At 41.9% G+C, this 15366-nt stretch overlaps 1 protein-coding gene across 2 annotated transcripts in view; it reads left to right on the top strand.

The window, feature by feature from the left end:
• The window catches only part of SULF1 (sulfatase 1), a 145445-nt gene that overhangs the window by 121145 nt on the left and 8934 nt on the right, over window positions 1-15366 (top strand). For both annotated transcript variants that reach the window (XM_084849353.1, XM_084849352.1), the window contains exons 11-18: window positions 29-245; window positions 3863-4127; window positions 5354-5450; window positions 6725-6819; window positions 7450-7518; window positions 10545-10717; window positions 13417-13559; window positions 14817-14940. In XM_084849353.1, coding sequence (XP_084705479.1) covers window positions 29-245; window positions 3863-4127; window positions 5354-5450; window positions 6725-6819; window positions 7450-7518; window positions 10545-10717; window positions 13417-13559; window positions 14817-14940 — 1183 coding nt within the window. The remainder of the gene's footprint in view (window positions 1-28; window positions 246-3862; window positions 4128-5353; window positions 5451-6724; window positions 6820-7449; window positions 7519-10544; window positions 10718-13416; window positions 13560-14816; window positions 14941-15366) is intronic.

Here is a 15366-nt window from a genome sequence, read left to right as displayed (position 1 = left end):
CAGCGTGTTCATTTTCTTTTCCTTTCAGAAATGGCAGTGCATCGAAGACACATCTGGTAAACTTCGCATTCACAAATGTAAAGGGTCTAGTGCCATTCTTGCTATCAGAAAGCGAACACGGAGCATACATTCCCAGGGATACAGCAGCAAAGAAAATGAGTGTGACTGTGGAGAGGCTGATTACCAGAGCAGTCGGACGCAAAGAAAAAATCAAAGAGCCTTTATGAGGAACCCCAGTGTACAAAGTAGGTAACAGTAGACCTGGGCTTTCAGAAAAGTCAGGTGCTGTGGTTTGTTGCAAGTTTAGATACCAGTCTTCCACAATATTGAAATAAAAGTTCTGCCAGTTCCTTGTGGCCTGTAAGACATTATGCCCCTTCATACAAAGGACTGTTTGATTATTTGATCTAGTAAATGAATCAAGCTGTACTTATGAGTCACAAATCTCTTTCAGCAATGACAGAATTGTTATAACTTGACCTTATATGTCCAAACTGCAAAGCAGAGAAATAACAGAAAGTTAGCTAGAAGGAGACTCATGAGTTATTGGCGAGTGTAGTAGGGAACTTGCACTGATGGAGTTGATGTCGCAGTCCGTGGGAAGGGCCAGAGACAACTGTTCTGATCTAGAGCACTGGATACATCTCAAACATTTTCTAGCGTAGTGCATTTATTAGATTGCCCCTGCCTGCCTGCCTGCCTGCCTGCGAAGTGAAGGGCTCAGGAATCTTATTGCATAGGAATTCGTGCATTCATCAGAGTCTAGAACACTAATACCCTATGGATATTCCATGAAAAGATGTAATCAACCTCCATTGCTGATGAGGGTTTGTGATGAAAAATGAGGATTCTGATAAGGGTATATACAGAAATATGTTTTGGAAAGGAGTCTGATGTGGAAGTTCACTCACCATGTTTTTGTCAATGGTACAGTTCAGTTCCTAGAATTCAGTTCCAGGGGTGGGGGAGAGGAGAAGCTGCTTTCACCTGTTTGCTGCACTTCCACAACACCAACTGGCCGACTCTTTGGTCAGGTGTGAAGCCACCTGCCCCTTCAGAGTGATTTTCAAGTGTGATAAACAGGGAAAAAAAGAAAAGAAATAAGGCTCTGGATAGCTTTGATTGGATAATTATGTAGGTGTAAAAAAAAACAACCCACCACCAAAACCAGACAGCCCATCTTCATCACGGAGTGAGGGGTGACCAGTCCGGTTTCAGTCTACAGCCAGGTGTGTGTGTGTACGCACGCATGTGCATGTAGGTGTATAAATGGACATAGGGGAAGCCAAGTTCCACCCGCAGCAACCCCTGCCCCAAATGATCTCCTGTTTCTATACATCTATGCACAGCCTAAATCTGATAGAAGTGGTCATCGCAGTGTAGCACAATTGTGGCTATGCAGTAAGCTCTCTGCTCTCTGTGCTCGGTTAATGGAGTGGCGCATTTCTAGAGGTCCTTTTTGCTTTAAACAGCAACACCAAGCTCAGCCAGGCGAACATAATCTTTGAATGCCTGTATCTGGATAAGAGTGTGTATCTCAAAAGTTTGCTTTCACTACTTTTTACAGTCGAGTTGATCTAGTAAAAGTTATGCTATTGGTTGCTCTGTGTTCCCTTCCTATGTTGTTTCTCATCCGGATGTATGTATTTCATGACTACATCTGTAATACAAAGTACCTGCTTCCTTTAAAAAAAATTCTAATGGCCTGAAGAGCCCTGGTTATATGGACTAGTTCTTGTATGGATGATTTTTGTGCTGGGTATAAAGCTTGCAGAATAAGCTATTTAGATCGACATGACAATGACAATATTCTTGCCCAATTCACTGTCACGCCCCACCCCCCAATACAGTTTTAATTGTTGTTCAGCCATACGCAGGAAAATTCTTTCTCCCTGTTGAACTTTCGCACATCCAGATATCTGTCAAAGTGAAATTCCTGGCTAGCTGGTTTTTGAAGCATGATTCTGCAGTGCCCTCAAGTGGGCTCGGATGTGAACCAGTTCTCAAGTTGATGAAGCGTACACTTCTCATATTAGGGAAACAGAGAGGGCAAACACAGGCTATTCTTTACCAAGTGGTAACTTGCTATGATGTGCATGGAACTGTTTGGCAAGTCCGTAATTTCCTACCAGGTGGGGAGGAGAATTTTATGACACATTTACACTTCATAGAAAAATTCCAAGGAGCAGCAGAGAAGTGGTAAAATAAAATCTTCATCACTTGACAGAACATCACAGGTCTGGTTCTCACTAACAGCCCCCCCCCCCCCGATGCTTCTTAAAAATATAACCTTTTGTGGAATAGTACACTAACAAAGATACATAGAGAGGCATTCAGTGTCTCCCCCACAGTTAATAATAACCTCCTTTCCCCTTGGAAATTCACTGTGGTCCGAATCTGAAGGCTAAACTGCATGCCACCCTTAACATATAGTGAGTAGCTCCATCTCCCTTTTTACTTTTATTGGTTACTTTAATTCATTAATTAATTAATTTTGAGCCAATTGAAACTTTTTCCCTGTGTGTTTTAGCACATGGGAGGGCAGGAAGGAAGCTTAGTTTTGTTTGTGCTGGGGAGGAAAGAAATAAGCCTTGCCTCCCCATGGACTGCATTCCCAGTAAGGATCTCCCACACACACACTGCATGCCTGTAATTAATAAAAGTAAAAAAGGGAGACATAGCTATACGCTGCACGTTAAGCATATCATGTAGTTTGGAGAAGAAGGAGAGCATAGAATGGACTGTACGAGTTCAGATTGTGGGTTGGGAAATCACATTTTTTAATTTTTTAAAAAAGCACCCCCCAGGTAAAAAACTAGCACACCAGGCTAGGCTAGAATCTGTCTCCCTGGTATACTAGTTCTTTTCTAACATGAAGAGGATTCCTTTTACAGAGCAGAGCATTCAAAAATGGTGCAGTCCATTCTACCAGTGCAGGATTTTACCACCTCATTCTGCTGCTAGTGAGAAGCAGGCCTTAGCATAGGCCTTTCTGTTTGAGTTGTCTTTTAAGGATCCAAGGCAATTTTGTAAGCCGCCTTTGTGAGAGTTTTTGCCCTGAAAGGCAGGGTAGACATTTATTAAATAGATAAAATGATGGATAGATAATAACAGGGACTGCCCAAAGAGATCGTATCATGCCAGTGCTTTTTCCAGCTGCACTGGCTGCCATTCTATGTCCAGGCCCAATTCAAAGTGCTGGTATTAACATTTAAAGCCCTAAACAGCTTGGGGCCAGGTTATCTGAAGGATCGTCTCCTCCCATATGTGCCTGTCCAGACTCTAAGATCATCATCAGGGGTCCTTTTCCAGGAGCCCCTGAAGATGAGTTGGGTGGCTACCAGGAAGAGGGTCCTTTGTGCTGTGGCACCCCAGCTGTGGAATGAGCTCCCTAGAGAGGTTCGCCCAGCGCCTATGTAGTACTCCTTTCAGTGCCAGGTGAAGACGTTTTTATTTTCCCAGTATTTTAGCATTTTAGCTTCCTAGTCTTTTAGCTGTTTTAAATCTGTATTTTAAATCTCTGCATTGCTGCTTGGTTTTATTCTGGTTGTACTTTTATACTGCAGTTTTAAGCCTTCATATTTTATTTTATTTTATGCTGTACATTGTGTTTTTAATTTTTGTGAACCACTCAGGGAGCTTCAGCTATTGGGCAGTATAGAAATGAATAAATAAAATGATCAGTGTGGGGTCAGGGACAATCATGCCTCTTATACTGTTCAAACCAAAGAGGTCTGTAGTGAAATCAGCATGAATTTACTGCCACCTTTCACTTCACATCAGCTCCAACCTCGTCATCCATTGAAATAGCGCACTTTTTGTAGTTATGTAATGGCGTATCTGTGTTCTTTTAACAATGCAGAATACAAACCCCGGTTTGTCCACACTCGTCAGACTCGTTCTCTGTCTGTGGAATTCGAAGGGGAAATATATGATATAAACTTGGAGGAGGACGAGGATGAGGGGGAGGAACTGCGCATTCTTCGGCCCAAGAGCATCGTAAAGCGGCATGGAAGTTACAGTGAGGAGGAGCATTCTGAAGATCATGGGGCTGGTGGTGCTGAAGCAATGCCAGCTGACGGAACCAACGCAGTGGGCCAGCCAGACTCTGTCAGAGTGACTCATAAGTAGGGATGCTTTTCCTGCTGTTATTATTCCTTATTCATATAAACACTATCAGCGTACATGGTGATTTGTGGTGTAGCATATTCAAAATTAGGCTGCTGCTGTGAGCAGACTGCAGTTTCAACTTATATGGAGCCATGGAGAAGACAACAGAGAAAGTGGGAAAGACAGGAGCAGCAAGGGCAATGGGGAGACAGTTTGAATGAAAGGACTTGTGTGGGTGTAAGGTTTTTTTTTCCAGCTGGAGATGCAGACCAAGGGGTTAACCTAAAGGTGCCATGATGTGTGTGTTGAACTCGTGCTTGAAGGAAGATAGAATCCTTCCCTGTCAAGATGTGATGCTTGAACAGGAAACATCAAGCCGTGTAGGAAGCACATCCCCACGTGTGTTGGGCCCACCCTGTCTGTTCTCAGACTTCCTGCATTGAGCAGCAAGGTCTGAAGGGGATTCTATGCGCATTAACTTGAAGGCGATCATACACCCTGATAAAACAGGGTTCTCGATCGCGCGGAGGCTCCTACTTTTATTTAGGCTAATACATTTTGGGCAGTATCCAATTGGAGTCTTGTGCGTGTGGCCAGGCCTGCCAGTTGCGTTTCTTGTGGGCCCTCATGACTTCCAGCCGTGATCCAGCACTTCTGGGGGCAAGCTCTGAAATGAGCAGAAGTGCCTTCTAGAAATGAGCATTTCTGCTCATTTGGGGGCTTGCCCCCAGAAGTGTTACATCGCAGCCACAAGTGGTGAGGGCCGCGACCAGCGGGGCTGGCCACGCATGCAAGGCCCCAATGGGGCAATGACCATAGAAGCCCCCTTTAGACCCTCCTGCCCAATGTAGGAATTTGAAAAGGGCTTGGCATAGTCTGTACAATGAGGGAGGTGAATGATTTAAAATACGTTTGAAAACAATGTTCTTCTATATGCTAGGAATGACTGTGTTCCTATATTGTTCAGCCCACCCAAACTCACTAGGCTAAATCAGTGATTTCATTTTCAGATGTACCATCTTGTATATCTTGTATATCTGGCATGGGTATTGCTTTCCCAGAAGGAAGGATTTTAGAGCAGGTGCTAGCCCCAGTTGCCTGTTATGAGATGCTGGAACTACAGCAGTACCGTCATTTTTCGCTTTTTCATTGTTATGCCGATTCATAGGATCTAGGCTGCAATTGCCCAGGATAACTCAGACATATCACCCATATTTTCTTCTACTCATTTTCATCCTTGTAGGTGTTTTATTCTTCCAAATGATTCTATTCACTGTGAGAGGGAACTATACCAATCAGCCAGAGCCTGGAAAGATCATAAAGCCTATATTGACAAAGAGGTTAGAATACCTTATCCTAAATTAAGAATTTGTATTGTATCTAGCCGCAGAATATTTTGGCAAAATATATCAGTGGGTGAAGGTTTGCAACAGGATATGAGAGATTTGAATACCTGTTTACTCATAAACACACTGGTTTTGTTTGAATGTAATGCTAAGCCATAGGTTAAGTTATAAGCCTTGGGCTCATAAGCTCTTCCCACTCCTCTCTTCCATTGTTTCTGCAACTGTTTTCCATCGCCCACCTTTTTGGCCATTTCCAATTAACTTGAAAATGTTGTTTTGTGCTAACCTGGACAAACTATGTGATAACCTGGACTAACCTGTGCTGACCTAAACAAACTGTGGTTAGTCTTAAGACTCTTAACTATGGTTTTGGGAAACAAGCCAACTTCAAACCATGGTTTCTCATCCTGGCTTGTTTCACAGCGGGAGCAATCCTATGGCTGCTAGACAGTGGCTAGATGGCCATAGCATATGCTGTTTTCTGGGAAACAACCTCAAAGCCCGCCGTCTGAGGTCAGTTCCTGGAAAACCGACCTCCCCTCCCCCTACGTCCATGCTGCCTTAGAGGCAGCGGGAGAAGCCCTGTCTTCCACGCTTGCAAGAGGAGTGCAGAGTGCGGAGCGGCTGAATAGGGGCAGGGATGGGGGCATTCCGGGGCAGGGAGAGCAGAGCTGCGTGTACAACACATCCTATGTGTCGTACAGCAGCCTCCTCTCCCGCTCAGTCACCCTGCGGCTAGACAGCTGAAATCGGCTGTCTAGCAGAAAAAGCAGGGCAGGAGAGGTGCAGAGAGAACGATCCCCTCCATGCTTCTTCTGCCCTGCTTAGGATAGGCAGTTGCCTCCGAGTTCAGAGGCGGCCGCCTATCTCGATAGGATTGTGCCCTTAACCGTAGTTAAACAAACTACAAGAGGTTAGAAAGCTTCTGATCTTGCCATGGCTGGACTGGAGGAGGAGAGGGAGGAGCCCATGAGCTTGAGGCTCATGCACATAACACTAAATCATAGTGTGTAGCTTTGGACCAATCGTTATTTCTTGGTGTCAGTGCACTGTTTTTGAGATGGTTATAAGTGGACATTTTATTGTGGTGGCAGTGTACAAGATGTATTCTAATGTACAGAATGCTTTAAAAGGGTGATAGAAAAATAAAAATACTATCATCGTTAATATTTCAGTAGCAATATGTGAAGTAGTTTAGCATGTTCTATCACACTAGTAGAATAATTAAGCATAGAATATTCTTATTAAACCTGAAACTTGCTTTACAGATTGAGGCTCTCCAAGATAAAATTAAAAATTTAAGAGAAGTGAGAGGACATCTAAAAAGACGAAAACCTGATGAATGTGACTGTAGTAAAAAGAGGTAAGGAAAATTATGTTTCTCATCTTCCATCATCATCGTCGTCATCGTCATCGTATCTTTTCTATATTGCCCAGCAGCCAGAGCTCTCTGAGTGGTTCACAACAGTGCCAAGATAATAGAATACAGCATAAAATTCCAATATACAAAATTTAAAACAATTTAAACAGCTAAAAGCAATTTCAATAAAATAATAGATCTGTGAAGGCAGCTGACACAGATGCCCCATCATATGCCATTAAATGCCTGGGAGTAGAGGACAGTCTTAACTTGGAGTTGAAAAGATGATAGTGTTGGCACCAGGAAGATCATTCCAGAATCGGGGGGCCACCACTGAAAAGGCCCTCTCCCTTGGTGCCGCCTTCCCATCCTCCCTTGGAGCTGGCATTTGGAGGAAGGCCTCAGCTGTTGATCATAGTGGCCAGGTAGGTTGAGGGTGGGAGAGGTGCGCCATCAGGTATTGCAGTCCTGAGCTTCTTCCAGTTAAAAAACCAACATACATGGGGATATGGATAATTACTCCCTGTCTACAGTATTCATAGGTGAGGTCCTGTGGTTGAAAATGACAGCCACGCTTCTGTTTTAAATGGCAATTTTATAAGAAGTTTAATTTGTCATAATCCTTCCTTACAGCTATTACAACAAAGAAAAGGGGGTGAAGGGTCAAGAAAAGCTTAAGACGAGTCACCTTCATCCGTTCAAGTAAGCCCCTCTCTATTTCTTTCCTCCTCAATTCAACATGTCACCATTCCGGCAGATATCTGAAAGGCCACTGCAAGCAGCCTGAAGACGTGTTCAGTGGCACACTTGCTGATGGAATTTTATCAGCAAAGGCTCCATTTAACCGGGTGGAATTCCATTGTTTTTTTTAAATACTTTTTATTCTATTTTTATCTTTATAAATGAAATAAACAGTAACAACAACCTAATCAGTATCTACAGTTTCCCAACAATACAGTATTCTTAGGAGGACACAGCAATCACGAAAAAGAGAAAAAAGAAAGAAAACAGAAAACAGAAGGAGAAGGAAGAAGAAAGCAAGAAAGAAAATGAAAAATTATTAAAGTTACTTAAAAGAATTAAATTTAAACTCCATTACACACAAACTTCAAATACCATTCTACTTAAAAGTTATTCCTATAACATTGGCAGTATTACAATTCAGTACAGCATAAATAATCAACCTAACATTTCAGTATCATATCATCAGTCTTATAGCAAGGAAGCAGGCCTACAATTCATTTCCAATAACCATATATTGCCCTTCAGTTAACATATAATAGTTAACTGAACAATTAACAATTTAACCAGCCAAAAATATTACTAACCTGTCTCATAATAATGATAATAATAATAAAAAGGAAGGAAATTAGAAAGGATAAATAATAACAAATCACTAATAAATTTTATATTGTTGTATAATAATAAAGCTTAAAACCAACCTTACAACAATCACTAATGTATTTTGTACTGGATATATAAATGAGTGTGCACATTTCTATATACCCTCAGACAGTAAATTTAAATACAGTGTATCATATCCATTTAAAGAGAAAGGATATAAAAGAAAAGAGGGAAAAAAATAGTGAAAGGAGACAAATATATATGAGCAATTATCTCTGCCCTAGCCTGGACCTTACAGACTAAACATAGCCAGTTGACAAAACATGTTTATAAATTCCAGTTCATGGGGCTGGAACAGAAGTCTCATGCATTTTTCAGATTAGCCACGTCTCCGCCATTTTGTGATTTAGAAACTTCTTCATCTGACCTTCAGAAAAAATGCAAAATGTAGCAGGATATTTTAAATGATATTGTAAGTTCATTTGTTTTGCCAGGTTTTTCACCTTGGTAAATTGCCTTCTTTTATCAGCAATTTCTTTGGTGTAATCCGGAAATAACATGATTTTATCTTGTTTTGATCCCCAAACAAGACTTCTGCCCCCTCTTGCCAGATGCAGGATATAATTTTTTGTGGTAATTCTTGCAAATTGGACTATAATCATATAACCAGTCCCTCTGGCATTTCTCATGCAGAAGCTTATCTATAAAAGTAGACAAATTTACATCAGTAGATAGATCTTTAATACCAATAATTTGCTGTGTGTGTGAGAGCCTCAAGTTGGGAGATTCTGACAGAAAAATTGTTGTAAACTTGTGATGCAGTCTCGTTCGCTGCCACCTGATCTTGCAGCTCGTTAACCTTTGCCTCCATTTTTTTGCCAAGAAGTGTTAATTAAGTCCACAGCCACGTGCAGGGCTGTAATGGAATTTTGAACTGTATCCAGCATCTTAGCCTGTTCAGAAAATTGCAAAGTTTTTATCAGAGCAAGTAATTCCTCTGTATTTTCGCTTGTTGGAGCCTTTGCCACGATAGGTATGGGGGGGGGGGGGTAGGTGGAGATCCTGCTCCTTTTTTCCTCCTTGATATAGCCATCCTTCTCTTCAAACAGATCTTGCAGGTCCTCAAATATTGTTGGTATTTCTTAATCCATAAACTACATTGGAGCACGTCAGCCCTGATTTCTTCTAATTAGATAGGAGTTTTTAAACAACTTTGAGCGATGATTAAGCTCTGGCAGACTAGCCTCGGAGCCCAGTCCCTTTGCTGCTTTGCAAAGGGAGCTATTCTTCCAAGACTTCATCCAGATGTTGCTCTTGCCTCCTCTTTTCATTCCAGATGCTGCTCTTGCCTCCCCTTTTCATTCCAGGGGAAGATGAAAAAGTTTTTCAACCCTTTAAAAGCTATTTGAGATAGCGTCCCGTGGAGGCTCCGGGGAACGCTGCCAGGGAGACATTGGCTCCGACTGGAATTTGATTATTTTTAAAGATAGATTTATTTGGATGACTTTCAATCTGATTATGTATCCCTTATGCTGGTGGCCTAAATAATCTGTCCAAAATCTTGTGAAAGTTTTCCCACCTCACCATTCCTGAGGGACAATCCTATTCAACTCATAGGCTATAGTTAAATATAAATATATACCCATAGTGTACTAACAGAAACACATCACAATGGGAAAATGACATCACGTGTTAATTTTCTCGCCTCTTGTAAACTATAGGGTGAATTCATCTCAAGTTGGAGCGATGGGGGATAGTTTGATGTAGAACATTTCAAGTTCTGCAACTGAAGTCAGTGTTGCAAATGGGAAAGTTTTTTTTCCAATTTAGATGTTATTCCCTGTCTGTGGTGGCCACTGAAAACTATTTTTTTTTCTTTTTTCAGTGATCTATATAGCATGAGTAATGTTTAGGTTGGTGCTAAACATGTGAAGTGTTCCCTTTCTAGCATTGCATAGACCTGGGTACTGGAGTGTGTTATCCACATTTAGACTAGTGTCTATACCAAAAACGTTTCAGCATTACTCGCTGTCATTTGAATGACAGCGACCTACTTTGGGGAATGGGATTTCAGTAGCAAGCACAGGTGGGAGGTAACATCCAAGTTCAAACCTGAAACAAGATTATTCTTCCCTTCAGCAACAAACCATGTAGTTCTACTAATATCAGAATGTCAGTTAGGTACTAAATCAGCATTCCCCAACCTGGACCCGTCAAGATCTTTTGGACTACAACTCCCATCATCCCCAATCAGCATGCTCAATGGCTGGGGTGATGGGAGTTATAATCCCAATAATGGAGGGATCCAGGTTGAGGAAGGTTGTACTACATAAAAATCATTAGGATTATGCCCTTGCTTATTAAATATTCTTGAATTTGACTAGGGAAGCAGCCCAAGAGGTGGATGGTAAAATTCAGCTCTTCAAAGAGAACCGGAGGAGAAAGAAAGAAAGAAAAGGGAAAAAGCGCCAGAAGAAAGGAGATGAATGCAGCCTTCCTGGACTCACTTGCTTTACCCACGATAACAATCACTGGCAGACAGCACCATTTTGGAACTGTGAGAACCACTTCTAGCAGATGCATGCTCATGTCATGGGAATAGGAGTTGGTGTGCGCTCCTAGGGGTCTGGAGGGCATAAACCCCATTTCTTTTGGACCACAGCTGGAGAAGAAAAATACAGTGAACCCATTAAAATGGACTTGCACTCTACAGAAATCAATGGGTGATTGTGGACAGAAATCAGTGATTATTTTCAAAATCACGTATTTTAATTCAAACCAGATTTTAATTTAAAACAGATTTTTTTAGTTACATTAATAAGACTTTATTAATATCCTTAATTTCAAACAAATGTTTACTAACATTTAATCCCATGAAATCAATTTTTAATAGAGGCATTTAAAAACCTGTTAATAATTATCTCTAAGATTATGGCACAAAATATATACTACATTTATTATTATAGGGCTGTTGCTGTGGGAGCAGGGTTCTGGTGTCTTGGTGACACCACCATCCCATCTGGACCATTCACAGAGCCCACCTGAGTGATCTTACCCATTACATATGCTTTATCTTACCAGGTTGCATTCCATGATTTGTTCAGTTTTCCAAATCATGAATTTGCCCAATAGCTACGAAGCCTTGTTTCTGGAATGTTCTAGGCATGTCCAACCTGATTCTGTTCTGTGCTTGTTTACTCAGAGGTCTGTCCGACTGAGGTCAATGGTGGTTGATCCTAAGTGATTGTGCACAGGACTACAGCCTCGGGGTTGGCTGCAGACTTGGTCATACTTGGAGTAAGAACATTGAAATAAATGGGACTTAAGTTAGCCATAACTGAGTTTAGAACCAACCCATTCAAGTAAATGGTCTTCTCATGAACATATAGTCAAAAATTTAAAAGGTGAGGCAGTTCCAGATGAATGAAAAATGGAACAAGAGAAACTAGCCTCGAGCTGGTAATAGAATGGAGAGTGTATTCTTAAAGAACTTAAGCCATAAAGCCCACTGTGCTTTGATTTAAGATCTTTTTCACAGAGGCAGTAGATTATGGTGGTATAAAACTTTTGTCTTGAAATATTTCTTTTGATCTCAGTCATTGCAAATGTTCAAGACTAAGGAGGATATTGCAGGAGTTAATGCTGTCCTCAGATCAGTAGCTCATGGACTTTAAGCAAACATATGAGTGGGATTCTCAAGGTGTTTTAACCAATATTTATCCTTCTTGTTTAAATGAATCATTGAGGTACCAGTATCACTTTGAGCTTATGTATTCCAGAATCTGGAATAATTGTGAAAGAGGATATAATTCATGGAAATAAGTTTTTAATAACAACTTTTTTTAAGGCAAGACATTTTCCAACTGGATACTTCAGGCAGGATTAAAAAATTAATTACAGACTTGGGTATAAAAGTATTTATGTAAAGTACTTGTATTCTTCCCATCCTCAATATCAGAATCTGAACTGGTCTTCAGGAACATTAGGAATAGGCTTCGTCTTGTATTTCTGGGAGGGGGCAGTTAAATACCCCTTCCTCAAGACCAGTTCCCTTGGATGAAGACAGCTGGATGATTTTTCCCCACCCAGGGCCCAGGCAGAAAAAGAACTAACCACACTGGTAGGAAAAGGTTTGTTGAAATAGTTCTTCTTCCTCAACTCCACTCCAACCAGTGCTGTTTTCTTTTCCTGTCCCTAACACCTAGTTGAGCAGAGGAGATCATTAAGGAATGGTCTAGCCAAAGTAAAAGAAGTTTTTGTCCCGTTGACCTCAAAGGGAGAGATTTTAGTGTTTATCTCTTTCCCATTCGATTCAGTTGGTCAACCCCCCCCCCAAAAAAAAAAACTTAACACGGACTGGATTGTGTCCATAAACTGTACAGAAATATTTGAATAAAGGAAGTTCCATTCTCATTTTAATTCTTTATTTTCTCTCAAAAAGATCTATGCATCAGAGTTTGCATATACAGATGTGTAGTGCAGGTTTTCCGAGAGTGGTGAAAACTGATTCAAAATTAATGGTTCTGTGCCAGAGACCTTGTGTGCAGCAGCAAATATCCAGGTAGCAGTGTAAGGATCAGCCCTGTTAAATAGATGATGAGTGCTGTTAAATTTAAGTATTAAGTGGGGTGAAAGGGGTGCCTAGAGTCTGTGCCTCCCACAGAGATGAATACCGTAGAGCCTAGCAGTGTCCACTATCTGCTCAGCATTATGCATTGAATAATAGTAGTGGAGGCTGGTAGATCTGATGTCACTGGGATGGTAAATCTGCTCCGGATTTCAGTCAGAAGCGGTCGGAACTCTAAAGGAGCTATCCAAGGTGCGAAGTTCCAACTGGTTCTGACTGAAATCCAGAGTGGATTCACCACCCCACTGACATCAGAGCTACCAGCCTCTACTGAATAATGGAGAGGGGGGACATTACAGGCCATCTAGTCCCATCCCTAATACTTGCTCAGTGCAGAAAATCCAGATTTGGAATATCCCCAGCAGATGGCTGTCCAGCCTCTGAAGGCCACCAACAAGGGAGATGCCGCCTTGGTAGTTTGTTCCATTTTCGAACTGCTGTTACCATCAGCGAGTTTCTCCTGAAATAAAGTGATTAATTGAAGCTCTGTGGGTGCACTTCCAAGTCTTGGATGCAAATGTATTTTCCCTAAAGCATTGCACTTTATTTCATAAAACACGGATTGCCCTTTCTGGACTGAAGTGAATGCATGCTTCCATTAAAGTTGTTTTTCCCTCCCTTCCCAACAGTGGGATCATTTTGTGCTTGTACAAGCTCAAATAACAACACTTACTGGTGCTTGCGAACAGTAAATGGAACGCACAACTTCCTCTTCTGTGAGTTTGCTACAGGATTCCTGGAGTATTTTGACATGAACACCGACCCCTACCAGGTAAATGTGTATGACTTTTATTCGTTACATGGATTGAATGCCTCATAAAACAAATTTCAGATGTTGTCGAGGGGCCAAAAAGGTTGTGCTCTCCTGGACTAAAATAATAGATCGTAACCATTGACAGTATGGGGAGAGCAATCCTATGGCCCCTCGACAACATCTGGGGAGCCATAGAATAGTTTGGACTCCTGGATCCGAGGTTGGAGGCAGTGCTCCAACCTTGGACCCAGGAGTCTGAGCTCCTCGCCCCCTCCCCCTCACAGCTGGCTGGCTCTCTGTGGTGAGTACTGCGCTGGCTGCCTCTCCGAGGTCACAAAGGTGACCTGGGAAAAGGAGTGGTCCTGTGGGTAGGGAGGGGACTTGGGAAGGGGAGATACAAGCTGTCGCCAGCCTCCTTCCATCCCCCTCCACAGAGCCATATCTAGACAGGCAAAAACGCTTGTCTGGCAAAAATGCAGAGTGGGAGAAGCACAGAGGCGAGGACTGCCTCCACGCCCCTCCTGCTCAGCATAAGATGCCCATCAGCCTCCAGGTTTGGAGGCTGACAGGCATCCGGATAGGACTGCTGCCTAAAATGCTTTTTAAAACCGTGGTGAACAGAAAAGATAGCATGATGAGCACCAGGCAAGCTTCTGTCAGGATAACATTTCAGAGCTGGGGGTCCATCACTGAAAAAAGGCTTCGCTGAAAGTCCACCTCAAAAGCCCTCAAATAACTTCAAAAACTATTCGGAAATGGAACACCATCTGCAAGTTGGTTAAGTCACTTTAATTTTATTAAAAGTACAACCGCTGTACTTATTTATTGATGTATTACATTTGTATCCCACTTTCCCTCCAAGATGAAACTCAAGGTAGTGTACATAGGGTTCCCAAGTGGTTTCACATTCAGGTGACCCAGTTTCAAACCCACCTTGTTTCAGCTGCTGCATCATGTGTTTTCCAGCCATAGCACTGGGACCAAGACAAGAGTCCACTTCTTAGATGACATTTTTCTCAATGCACATGGCATGTATCAGTTATGCCGGGGACATCTGTGCACAAACTGCTGCTCTTTCTTTCCAGCCTGCAAAGGCCCGGATCCTTGCATGTATGTTTGAAAGGACAATGCTGTAACGGCAACGGATTATGCAAGAAGGAGTGGTAGCTTGGCTCATCTGCAAAGGTGTTGGCTTTGGTGGTTTGGGGATTGCACCTTTGCCGTTGCAGACACTCATAAAACACCTTTCTTTCTTTCTTCCCCTTTTGTGCCCAGCTGACAAATACAGTGCACACGGTAGAAAGAGGCACTTTGAACCAGCTACACATCCAGCTAATGGAGCTGCGCAGTTGTCAAGGTTATAAGCAATGCAACCCAAGACCTAAAGGACTCGAAGCAGGTAACAACAAACGATTATAAAACTCTGAATGTTGTTTTCCCCACTGAATCACTACAGAGAGTGGCTAAAAAACTTATGGAACTTCTTGAGAAATAATGCTTTTAAGCATAATCCGAATGTGGTGTTTGGCAATATTTTGTCAGGGCTTCATATGCTTTATATCTGATGAATATAAATATAAAATGCAGTTCATTGTGTATCAATATTACTACATGATATCAGAATAATGGTATAATAATTACAAAAGCAAGCAAAATTGATTTCATTATTTACTGTACGTTATACCCCTGCTCCACACACAAACACACACACACATAATTGCTTGGTATGTCAGGGTTGTTCAGTAAGGCATAGCCTGCTGTTTTCCCCCGTGTAAAGGTCCAGCCTGGGACATGTGAAGAAGACATTGCCTTTGATCAGCGCAGA

This window comes from Heloderma suspectum, chromosome 4 (genome assembly GCF_057233095.1).
Source record: "Heloderma suspectum isolate Gila_16-S chromosome 4, 16-S_ref, whole genome shotgun sequence".
NCBI classification, from domain to species: Eukaryota; Metazoa; Chordata; class Lepidosauria; order Squamata; family Helodermatidae; genus Heloderma; species Heloderma suspectum.
The sequence above is the reverse complement of the archived record's forward strand: the minus strand, read 5'-3'. Positions and strand labels throughout refer to the sequence as shown.